Source organism: Actinia tenebrosa, unplaced genomic scaffold (assembly GCF_029948245.1).
Source record: "Actinia tenebrosa isolate PJP-AT-01 unplaced genomic scaffold, QUT_ActTen_1.0 PGA_scaffold1__47_contigs__length_23844297, whole genome shotgun sequence".
NCBI classification, from domain to species: Eukaryota; Metazoa; Cnidaria; class Anthozoa; order Actiniaria; family Actiniidae; genus Actinia; species Actinia tenebrosa.
In genome coordinates, this window is record NW_028292578.1 from 7018537 (window position 1) to 7029732 (window position 11196).

Below are 11196 nucleotides of genomic sequence, written 5' to 3' on the forward strand. Positions count from 1 at the left end.
CAAATGTTCACTCGTATCTGTTTCAAGTTTAATTCGTGGATCAAGTTCAAACTGGTTCAAGCTAGTACAAGGTTCGCTAAAATGTAACAATAATTCCTAAATTAGCCTACATTTTTGGGGAAATATTTACACTTAAACAGTATATACGTTTAGAATTTATTGTACTTACATCTGGTGGCGAATCACGCATCTAAGTTAGTCTTCATGGCAAAATTATCGTTGGCTCGTAGGCACGTGCATGTCGTTTCATTAAGAATTAAGCGAGTGTCTTTTATTGCATAAGGCTAGATCAAGTTTCATTGCTATGTTTAATCATTAATTTCTGGTAAATCATGGGGTCAAGGAAATCGTAAGAAACAAACAAAACGAATAAATGTATGTAAAAGTTAACTATTCTCAACACTCTGATAGATTCAATAGGACTGTCAGCCATCAGTTCAGTGTTATAAAGTAGAGAGACATCACTACTAAGGGGGGAGAAATAGTTTATTCATCCTTTCCAATAGATTACCATTTCATGGAAGATTTTAGGACATGCTTTTAGTAGAAACTAGACCTGGTGAGATAATCTGATATTCTAGGCTTTGAATTCTTTCCATGCCAGGAAATAGTGTTAGCATTCCACCTCCCTGCTGTGGTTAATGGGTGGGCCAGGTCATTGCTTTGATTCCAGGCAAGTCCCCAATCAAGTTGAGTTTGTCTAGATATGTTGCTCGCTATTGGGTATTATACAATTAAGGAAGTTTAAGCCCTCCCAACTACTGAAACCCTAATTCTCTTGAAATTCCCTGTTTGACATTTTTTCAGGCTGTTTTACATCTAATTTCTTTAGTCTTCTGATGTTATTAAACCCACTTGGCATTAAATGTGTTATCTTCCCATTTCCCAGAAAAACACCAAAGCACACACAATACTAGAGTTGAACCTTAAATCCTTTATTGACGTTTTCCCACAACACAAACATTTACTCATTTTTAACCCAAGAGGAATCTTTCACTGATTATTTATGGACCCCATTTATGGATCATTTGTATTTAATTTGTATGATTATGAATCATGATTATATTGACAATTAATGATTATATTGGTTTATGATTTTGTTGGATTACAGAGCTCCAGCAACCAAGTTCAAAATATAATTTAATGGTACTGATCCTAGCTCTTGATTTATTATGTAATATTAATAATTAAGCATTCTACTTTTACTGATTTTAATTCTATTCTATTGTAAGTATTTACAAATGTCTTTTCTTTCTGAAGAGCACTCTTTTTTTCCATTTATATTCGATTCCAATCTGCAGCCCACTTGACTGCTGCCTGATCTACCAGTATCTTGATCCAAAGATATTCAATCAGAATCTAAGATATGTAATACAAGGTGTTTCCTTATGTATCACAAGTAGATTTAACTGGTAGATGGTTGCCTAGTTGCAGAACAAATCCAACTAGGTTTCTTAATGTTGGCTTTTTTTGTATGCTATCAAGTGGGACAAGATAACAAGGCCAAGTTTTGTTAGAAAAATAAACCTGTTTACTATAACAGATATTTCCTTCTGTTAGAAATATATAGCTTCACTCTTCTCGTTTACCAAGAGAATTTCTGCAATAATAATTATTGTGAATTTCTTTCAGACAAGCTTTTTCAGACTACGGCTTTGTCTTTGTCCAATTTTGAGGGATAATTTTGAAAACTCCTCTGGCGAGGAAGCATGGTTTCATACTGTACGACAACCTAACAAATTCAGGTGCCTAACTTATGAATTAGACATTTTGAATAAATATCATTAATTAAACTGCAAGAAGGGAAGGGAAGAGATCAGTGAAAGATTCCTCCCACACACTAATTCCGCTGTCACCAAGGGTTCCAGGTTCAACATCAAGACTATCAAGTTCTGCGGACAGATCCTTGTAACCTAGAATCTCGTCAATGGATTCAATGGATTCACTTGCTTGCCCCACCAAACCATCAATTCCTTGTGGGAGGGCTTGGACCTCTTGGTCTCTAACTGTCTTGATTCTGAAGGTTTTTCCTGTAGTTGTGTCTCCATGACAACAGGATGGGATAGACTTGTCTTCTTGCTTTGGCTGGAGGAGGTCAGAGTTTTCATCATCACTGGACTCATCATCTTCAAACAGACCAACAAACAACTGAGACTGGAAAGAAGAAAAGGGAACAATATTGTAAGCCTTTTTTGTTTTTGAGGAAGAGTACACTTGATGATCAGGGACCGTTATTGGGCCTTGTCTTTATGATAAATAAATATCCATCGTGTATGAATGATAATGCCAGCCTTCTTGTCTTGTGGTCAATATTAAGACTTCTAATCACCTATCCATGGCAATTTTGACATTTAAGCTTGTAATATTTCACAATATTGGTTAAAAATTCATGAGAACAAAATTTTAGATAAACCATTTCATACACATTATTCCTATAATAAAATGTCGGCTTGAGTTAGTGTAAGAACATATGTTCAAACAGTGTGGGTGAGACACTTCTTCCCACTCGTTCACTGATCAATGAAAAGAACATTCATGAATAAACATTACAGTGGTAAGGAGTTATTAGACTCTGGTAAGCTTTACCTGGTATTGATCCTTAGCCAAGTCGTGATCACTAAAAGAAACAGAATCAGATTCTTCTGCTGCTGAGAAGCTGTGAGCGCTGCAAACTCTTTAGATTCTGCTTCCTTTTTGATCACAACCCAGTCGTTTTGATAATCGTCTATGTTGTGTGGTTCTGGGCTTGGTGGTAATGAGACTGAACATGAAGATGATTCTGGTGAAACTGGTGGGGTCAAACCAAGGCGAATTCTCAGTTCTGAGTTCTCTGTCGAAAGGGAGTCTGTTTTTTTCTGTAAGCTTTTGTTGTTTTCTCGAAGAGCCTTGTTCTGAGAGAAGACAATTTGCATTTAAAATGAGCAAGAACAGGGTGTTATTCAATAGACTATTCAAAAGAATATTTGATGCCCTTGGCGAAGTAATTAGAAGATCCCCGTGAAACCCATAGTCGACTAAAATTTGTTCTTCCGAAAGAAAAAAAAACAGTATCAAAGTTCTTACAAAAAGTAACTTTTTTTAGGACTATTGAAAACTCTCGACTTTAGAAAGGAGATTTCTACCAAAGATCTTGTAAGCGTTTACAGGTAGATCACAAAACCTTATACAATCAGGGGTCTTTGTCTTTGGGATAATAAAAGACCTCTATCAAAAAGCTATTGAAAGTTCGTGAAATATTATCCCTAGTATCTAATTTCGAAATAAAAGGCTAGACAGGTAAATTCATGTCTTGTATGCAAATCACGCTCCAAGCCAAACTGGAATCTTTGGGTTATTTTCTTAATAAAGCAAGAAAAACTCCGTTGAAAGACTCATTGTCAATATTTGAGAGTAAAAACGAGTGGAAAATGGTCTGAATTTTAGGTGTTAAAAATAAAAACAAAAGAATAATAACGAGGGTTTGTAAATATATAGTAGTGAAACTTTATACACGGACGCGGATCAATATCGACTGGCGTAGAGACTACTGAACCATTTTCGTCTAAAAATATAATTTCGCAACGACAAAAACGGCTAATGATAATGTTTAAATTATAACAAAATTTAACAATATTGAAATATGGTTAAGGTTATTTTTAATACCTCTCGTTCTAACCGTTCGACCGCATCTTCTAAGTCTTGCATTCTCGCCTTTTTTCGGTCGCGAGCAGTTTGTGCTGCTACACGGTTTTTTAATTTCCTGTTTAAATAAATCAAAAATAATCAAAATTAATGTAAAAATATTTCAAAAATATTTCAAACAAAAGAAAGCGAAGAAAAATATTCAGGATTCTTTAGAGAAGCCATTTAAGAGCATATTGTTGTTCATTTCGTAGTAAATTTCAATCAATGGTTTTCACAGTCACGAACCTTCGAAGAGCTCGTTCTTCAGCTGTTAAATTATCAAGTCTTCGCCTTTTTCTGGGCTGACCTTCAGAGTTTGTCTCATTGAGAGATAAAGATTTTAAAACAGCATCTCTGTTGATGTTTGGGGACTCCATTGTGAAATATTTTTGCGACGGGAACTTACACCACCGTCCTTCGATAAGTTTTACGAGTTTACTAATTAGAGAAAGTAAGTCTTTGAAATCCTAAAACAGCTGGTTGCGTCACTGTCTCCCAAATATGGATATGATTGATAGCTGCTAATCATAGATTGACCAATCAGAAAAAGCCACGACTTGGTTCACCTTAGAAAATATTACACTTCCGGAGAATCTACAGGATGTAGTTCTAACTGTTTCTACGATTAAAAAAATACAGTCATACAAAATATTTTCTTTACAAGTAAAACTTCGTTGTTTTCTTACAAGTAAATTTTTCTAAGACAAGGAATTTTTTTTCTTCAAAAGAACAAATTTTTCTATCGCTTCCATGGTTTCGTAAGTGAGACTAAAATATTTCTATTCAAACATTGAAAAATGCTCTCCTTTCGCACCGCCTACGGAGTGAATTTAGAAACAGCTGAGCACGATACTCAAACCGCGCAATTTACGTAACAATTTCGTCATAACAATCATTCAAAACAAATATTTCATTTTACCCAAAAATAGATATAAAGTACAATATCTGAAACCGTAAAAAGAGTCTTAAAAATAGTTTGCCAATTACTATTTACAGAGGGAAAACATTGAAAATGTGGAAGTCTCTAATATTATCAAAATTAATTAAATTCTGCTCAACCCACTTATTACACACTGGCAAAGTTTCACTCTAGAATGGAATAGCTTATTTCATTTAAAAATTCTTGTTCTCCTGCGTAGTTAAGTTGTTCTTATCTTTCATTTGAGCACTACCTACGTACTTCCTGTTTTGAATGCCTTTTTTAAAGAGGAAAAAAATTTCACCATTCATACAATGGTGATTGGAATTATTATTTTAAAAAGTTGGAGTTATCTTTAGATCTAAAATTATCCTGTTTCTAGTGATTTCTAGTTCCTTTGCACAAAAAATTAAAATTATTTTCGTAGAAGAAAGATTTTAAACATCATTAATGGCATCACTGCCTGAATCTGCCTGGAGAGTAGAGTAGGAGGAGTAGGAGCAAACCTCTGGACCAAAGTTTCGATTTCCGTAAATTGCCGAGTCTTTACCGACTGATAGCGATTCTTGGTTCGTAACCTACGAGCGATGTACGAAACATTTTTCCATAAAACCCTCTATGATTGGTTCTTGGAAGTTACTATTGTTTTTGACAGCCAATAATATTTCGTGTTTCAAAATACAAACTTGGTTTATTCGTAGACTTGGAAGCTAACTGGATCTTTGCCGTGTTCAAGTTGAACGTGCATTTTATTATAAATGTATTTTTGAGTTCGTTTATTCTCTGTCATCTTCTGTCATTGCCCAGTTGTTAAGAATTATCTTCGATGATGCCTAGAAAAAGTAAGAGTATGAAGCAAGATAGTTGTTTTTTTCCTTTCCGGTTATATTTCTCATGGTCGCGATCATGTGTCTAACAGACAAAGTTGTCTTTTTGCAGGAAACAAAACAAAGAAAGATACAAGCAAGAAAACTAGAGAATCGAGCCAAGAAACGGGAAATATAGAGGTAATCGTCTCAGCACTGCATTTTGTAATCATGGCTTGGTTATATTTACCCATAACGTGCTATAATATTGTTCTTTCGTAGACTTGTTCACCACCAGACGATGGAGAAGGCCAGGGAGGAGTTGACTCAAAGATACCGAACTATTTCCCTGTTTCACCAAGTAATAAAGACACAAACAATTCATCAGAATCCCCCAGTAATACCTCGATGCCTACAAGCACCAACGAAGACTCTATATTAAACACAGATAAAGAACGAGAAAAAGATAAACCTATTGACTTTGATGAACAGAAAGCAGTGAATCCAAACAAAACTCCAAGTCCTTCCAAAGATATACGAGTTGAAGTAGCTGAAGAACAAAAAGTACCTGGTGATGGCAATAAACGTCCTCTAAAGCAATCCCTACTAAGTCCAAAAAGAGATTCTGGTTCAGTTCCTGTAAAATCCAAGAGAAAAATTAAAACTAACTCAAGTAAAGGGTAAATGAAGGTCCTATATGTTTGTGTATGATGCAGATGATTATTTATATATGCTACATATACAGCTTTGCTGTGATGGTATCAACAGGCTATTATAGATTATGATGAAAGCAAATATAAAACAACTATTGATACCTTTTCAATCAACAGAAATATAAAAGAAGAAAAATCCAAGAACTCTGAAATTACAAAATACTTTCCTGTAAGAAGAAGTGAAAGAAGGGTCAAGTCTAAGATAGAGGTATGTATCACCTATGACACAATGTTTGTCATTCATGGCAGTAGCTATACTATGTTCATAACAATCCAGTTAAACCAGAGGGCTCCAGATAATATTCCTGTGCAATACTGAATGTAGTACCCCACGAAAGATTAAAGCACCTGGTGTTGGTCTCCATGGTGACAAACTAACACATGTACATCTGTCCACATGTAAACTGATATACTTTCAAAGTTTTTCGTCACATAAACGAATGGACTAGTACTAATAAGCCATAACATGTAGACTTGAATAACATACTGTATTGTGATTGTATCTATGAACATATCAATCTTGTAATCAGTGGAGAATTAGAAACAGAGGGTTACCAGTTACGGCTTGCAAAGAAGGAGTGGTTCTACAGCAGTTATTGCATCTCAAATTTGACTTCAAGTTTCCCACTTTTTTAAATCAACTGATGTCTGTCTAAATTTTAGAATATTTAGTAAATTAACACTAATTTATGATTGTGTTTTGTATTAGGAAGAAAAACAAACCAAAATAGAAAAGGCTGTTCTTGAGGGCATAGAAGAAGGAATCGAGGTATGTAATGTATACTGATATTGAAAAATGAAAATTTACTAGATAAAACTTTTACAGAAAACAACTAGAAATATTTTTTTAGATTAATGTGTTTTCAACCTAATGTTTTATTTTGTCGAGCTTTCGGACTAAGCATCCATCTTTAGGACATGAAACGTTCAAAGTGTATAATCTAACAAACAAGGATGAACATTACAAAAACAATGTCTGTGCTCAAGACAATGGAAAAAATTTGTGAATATTGTGGCTGATGGTGAAGGCATTATTTTTTAGGTTAGGAACGTAGAAGGTAAAGGAAGAGGAGTATTTGCTCTCTGGTCTTTCAAAAGAGGAGATTTTGTTTGTGAATATCATGGAGAACATATTGATTATGAAACTGCAAAGAAAAGAGAAAAGGAATACTCAGAAGATGAAAACATTGGTTGCTATATGTATTACTTCACCTTCAAAAACAAAAAATTCTGGTAAGATCACATTATAATATTATTTCATTATTTTGTTTTTGTCACTACTAAGTAATACATAACTGATTAGTGTCTTGTGTTTGTGACCCAGTTTGTAATGGTTTTTTTCCACATTTTTTTATCTTCAGTGTGGATGCCACCCAAGAATCAGGAAGACTTGGGCGATTACTCAACCACAGTATTAATGGCAACTGTACAACTAAACTAATATCCATCAGAGACAAACCTTATCTTATACTTGTAGCAGCAAAAGATATACAGCCTAACAGTGAACTGTTGTATGATTATGGTGAGAGAAATAAGGATGCCATTGCTTCACACCCTTGGCTACAGGCTTGAGCATCACTATTAGTTAGGAGAACTCATTTAAGAGAAGGATAGGATACATGTTTGATGTGGAGGTTGTACATCACTTCCATAACCTTCTGATGTTTTGCATTCAAGTGTATGAACATGATAATTAGACCTAAGTTCACTTACCATTGGATGCATGCTCAAAGGTGCACACAAAGAGCAATATTCATCTAATATCATGATCTACATTAATCAATCATTTTTAAACACCTGATGTTTGGATTCTTGATATTTATTTATTCTTCAATGAGATTGTAAATAAGAAAATTATTGCAGCAATATGATTACATTAAATTTTTAAAACCTTGTGATAAATATTTGTGAAATATAAATGATTATTTCATCCTATCCCTGGTCCTGTTTTCTTAAAAAGGTTTTATTGTAATAGCTGTCCATTAAAAACATTAAAATCATTGTATGTAGGTTTTAAGATAAAACTGAAGCGGCAGTAAGAGTAAGCAAAATTTGATAGACTGATGTTGATGTGCATTACTGTCAGTGAGAGTACTCATTTTACTAAAGCACTATTCCCAGCATAGAAATTGTGGAAATTATTGCCTAGCGATTCCATAAATTCTTGTCATTATAGCTTATTACAAGCTGGAGGCAGTTCCATAGTATAAAAGATAATGTCCCTATTAAACATGAACATATCTGTAGGGATCATCTTTAATTTCTGGTCTTTGTACTGTTGAGCTACAAACTTATCTAAACCGTTGACAATTGGACTTGACAGAAACTCATCCAGCTGAAGAAAAAGAAAAGTAATTATCACACCTTGTTACTGAACTCCCCCAATACTTTCATAGATAGTAATTTAATATACATTTCTTTACTTAATTACCCTGGGTTCCAGAGTCTCTCTCTCTCCAGTGCTTCTTAGTTGCAGGTTTAATTATGGATGACCAAAGCTATGACTAAGAAGCACTACAGTGATCGACCTCTGGAACCTTGGGTAGTATCAAATACTTACATCCATCCATTTTGCATCTGATATTTCTGAAGAATCCCTCTTTATTTCATTATTCAAAGGCTTTAATAAGCAGATGAAGTATAAATCTGAACACTCGAAACGAAAGTCTGGTATATGACGAAAGCACACCATAGAAACAAATTCAGTTTCAATTCCAGTTTCCTCTAAAACTTCTCTCTTTCCAGCAGTTCTTATATCCTCCTCTAAAGATGAAAAATAGCTTGTTATTACTGAAATCACTTGACTGTTATGCATGTTCATAACATATGACAGAGGGGGGGGATTGAAATTAGTTTTTACCAGTAAAATAGTGGGATTTGTTGAATTTGTAGAAAAAGCTACAAGAGATTGTTTCCCTCATTCTTTTGATGATTTGAATGTATTTTAACTTCTTGGAAGTTGGCAGTAGATTTTAGTGTTTATCATACTTACTATGGTCTGCCATTCCTCCAGGAAGTTTCCAGTGATCTGATTTTCTAAACCTTTCCTGAACAACCAATAATTTTCCCTCATCATTAACAACAAATCCAGCAACACCTGGAACATAAAGATGATATTTTGAATGTTTATTAGCGTTTAAAATACTTACTAATGTCTAGCCATTACTAGCTGGGACTAGGAAACTTAAACAAAGGGTTAGGTTAGGTTTAACAATTCTTTGTCAGGAAAAATAAAAAGTCCAAAACATTAGTATTGGTACAAATTTTTTACACTGTTTAAGTTTCTCTCTTATTAACTTGTTTGTACCTATAAAGCATGTTGCAAAGGTTGGTAGCTTGTTGGGTTCATCTTCAGGAAGCCACTTGGTCATCACGATGTAAGATGGAAAGCAATGGTGGAACACAAAACCATGCTAAAAACAAAATACAAAACCTGTTTCACCAACAAAGTGAGCAAATGCCTCTCTTAAAAAATGTATATAAAGTATCCATATATGGCTTACCTCCACAGTAATTGGTACAAATGATGATTTTTTGATAGGGATTTTAAACCACACACCTCTGACACCATATCTTTTGTAATTGACTAGCGATTCTATGAATAATAAAAATATATATAATTACTATTATGCAATGTGATGTTGTGTCATAAGGCTGTGTTATGAATACCAGCAAAGAAAATTCATGATTCGTTTTTGTTGCCATTATACAACTGCTGCTGCCGTTGTTGTTGATAAGGATGTTTTTGATTTCAGGTTGGTTTGTTTGTTTGTTTTATGGAAACAAAACATCCATACTTGCTTTTTACTTGAGACCACAAAAAATGAAAAGTACAGGAAGTACTCTGCAGACTTTGGCCAAGAAAAGTCAACCCATTTAGTTAATAAGACACTGACATTACCTTTCAACATGGTTGCAAACTGCTCATTGTCATAATTCTGGTCTTCTGTAACCATGTCTATTGTAAGACCACTAAATCTATAACAAAATTACAGAACTCAAGTATTGTTATCAAGCCATTTTAATAAGGAATATTGGATTGAATTAAAAATTTGTTCATACATAATATATTGTTATGTAACTTTGTCAAAGGAATTTAGTTTTAAAGTTGTCTGATATACAAGTTTGAGTCTTAAAGAAAATTTATCTACTTACATGTCTTTACTCCCTTTAAAAATATTGTCGACTTTTCCTAAAGATTGATAATCAGCCATCATATAACTATTATCGTCAACTTTTCTCGTGTATATTATTGTAACTTGTCTTCCTGTCTTGAAAGCAGATCTTTGACAGGCGTTCCTGGTAAAGTACAACATAAGGGGTGGTTACACAGCAGATTTTCAAGATGGCGGACCTGAAAGCGTTGCGTGACGACACTGAAAGCGGCTGTGGGGGAGACTAGGATGAATAATACAGCCTGACAGTAAACTGTTTTATCATTTAATTCTGCAAAGAACGTGCGTGATATGGAAAAAGAACATGTTTGATATGAGGCCGTATCAGCACTTCTCATCTGCTCGCGCTGGGTACGATAGGGTTTAGAGAGAGTTAGAGCATTTATTTGCAGAATTAAATGATAAAAAACTAATCAGTAGGCTATATAAAACATCTGATACGGCTTTGCATTTTTACCGACTGATATAGATAACCTCTATGTATGATTATGGTGAGAGAAATAAGGATGCAATTGCGGAGTATTATTTTTTCGTTTGCACATGACGTCATAGCTGCCATTTTGCAGAATAATGTCACAAAATAATTTTTATGCCTTCTGTTATTTTGAATGATTGCTAACCAAGAATTAGGGGAACTCATAGAGGGAAGTTAAGCATGTTTGAAGTTGAGAAGCGCAAGCCATACGCTAGTCACTTCTCACACTTCTTAAGTGCTTTTGGCACTCCCTATTAAAAAATATTTATTTATTTATTAGGCCAAGAGAATGAGAGTCATAGATTTGTGTCTGGACAACTTTGAAAACAGATAAGGCTTTTTGCAACACAGGTAACCCAAGCATGGAAATGCCATTGCATCAAGGTAAATGGACAGTTAATGGATGGTTGATTTGTTGAAACTTTCATTAGGGCTTGCACGGAAA

The 11196-nt window shown here is 34.4% G+C and overlaps 3 protein-coding genes across 3 annotated transcripts; 1 reads left to right on the plus strand and 2 right to left on the minus strand.

The window, feature by feature from the left end:
* Positions 1 to 914: 914 nt before the first annotated feature.
* On the minus strand, positions 915 to 4111 carry LOC116290489 (uncharacterized). The gene is made up of 4 exons (XM_031697535.2): positions 3910 to 4111; positions 3643 to 3739; positions 2587 to 2891; positions 915 to 2154 (listed from the first exon to the last, which is right to left on the minus strand). The coding sequence occupies exons 1-4, from the start codon at positions 4038 to 4040 to the stop codon at positions 1914 to 1916; spliced, it is 774 nt and encodes a 257-aa protein (XP_031553395.1). The 5' UTR covers positions 4041 to 4111; the 3' UTR covers positions 915 to 1913.
* Positions 4112 to 5291: 1180 nt separating this feature from the next.
* Positions 5292 to 8361, plus strand: LOC116290935 (histone-lysine N-methyltransferase set-1). Its single transcript, XM_031698061.2, has 7 exons — positions 5292 to 5424; positions 5522 to 5589; positions 5671 to 6068; positions 6219 to 6309; positions 6811 to 6870; positions 7144 to 7334; positions 7463 to 8361. The coding sequence occupies exons 1-7, from the start codon at positions 5409 to 5411 to the stop codon at positions 7671 to 7673; spliced, it is 1035 nt and encodes a 344-aa protein (XP_031553921.1). The 5' UTR covers positions 5292 to 5408; the 3' UTR covers positions 7674 to 8361.
* LOC148909784 (uncharacterized) lies at positions 8272 to 11038 on the minus strand. The gene is made up of 7 exons (XM_089032703.1): positions 10257 to 11038; positions 10003 to 10079; positions 9605 to 9696; positions 9409 to 9514; positions 9094 to 9198; positions 8662 to 8864; positions 8272 to 8436 (listed from the first exon to the last, which is right to left on the minus strand). Exons 1-7 carry the CDS (start codon positions 10415 to 10417, stop codon positions 8272 to 8274), a joined length of 909 nt encoding a protein of 302 aa, XP_088888829.1. The 5' UTR covers positions 10418 to 11038.
* Between the last annotated feature and the right edge of the window lie 158 nt (positions 11039 to 11196).

Coding starts and splice junctions, on each gene's coding strand:
- LOC148909784 (XM_089032703.1), bottom strand. CDS start 10,417: ATGTTGTACTTTACCAGGAACGCCTGTCAAAGATCTGCTTTCAAGACA. Junction 9,515..9,604: donor TTGTACCAATTACTGTGGAG/GTAAGCCATATA, acceptor TTTTGTTTTTAG/CATGGTTTTGTGTTCCACCA. Junction 8,437..8,661: donor CAGATGCAAAATGGATGGAT/GTAAGTATTTGA, acceptor CTTTTTCTTCAG/CTGGATGAGTTTCTGTCAAG.
- LOC116290935 (XM_031698061.2), top strand. Junction 6,310..6,810: donor GGGTCAAGTCTAAGATAGAG/GTATGTATCACC, acceptor GTTTTGTATTAG/GAAGAAAAACAAACCAAAAT. Junction 7,335..7,462: donor TTCAAAAACAAAAAATTCTG/GTAAGATCACAT, acceptor TTTTATCTTCAG/TGTGGATGCCACCCAAGAAT.
- LOC116290489 (XM_031697535.2), bottom strand. CDS start 4,040: ATGGAGTCCCCAAACATCAACAGAGATGCTGTTTTAAAATCTTTATCT. Junction 3,740..3,909: donor GAAGAACGAGCTCTTCGAAG/GTTCGTGACTGT, acceptor TTATTTAAACAG/GAAATTAAAAAACCGTGTAG. Junction 2,892..3,642: donor TCGAACGGTTAGAACGAGAG/GTATTAAAAATA, acceptor GTCTTCTCTCAG/AACAAGGCTCTTCGAGAAAA.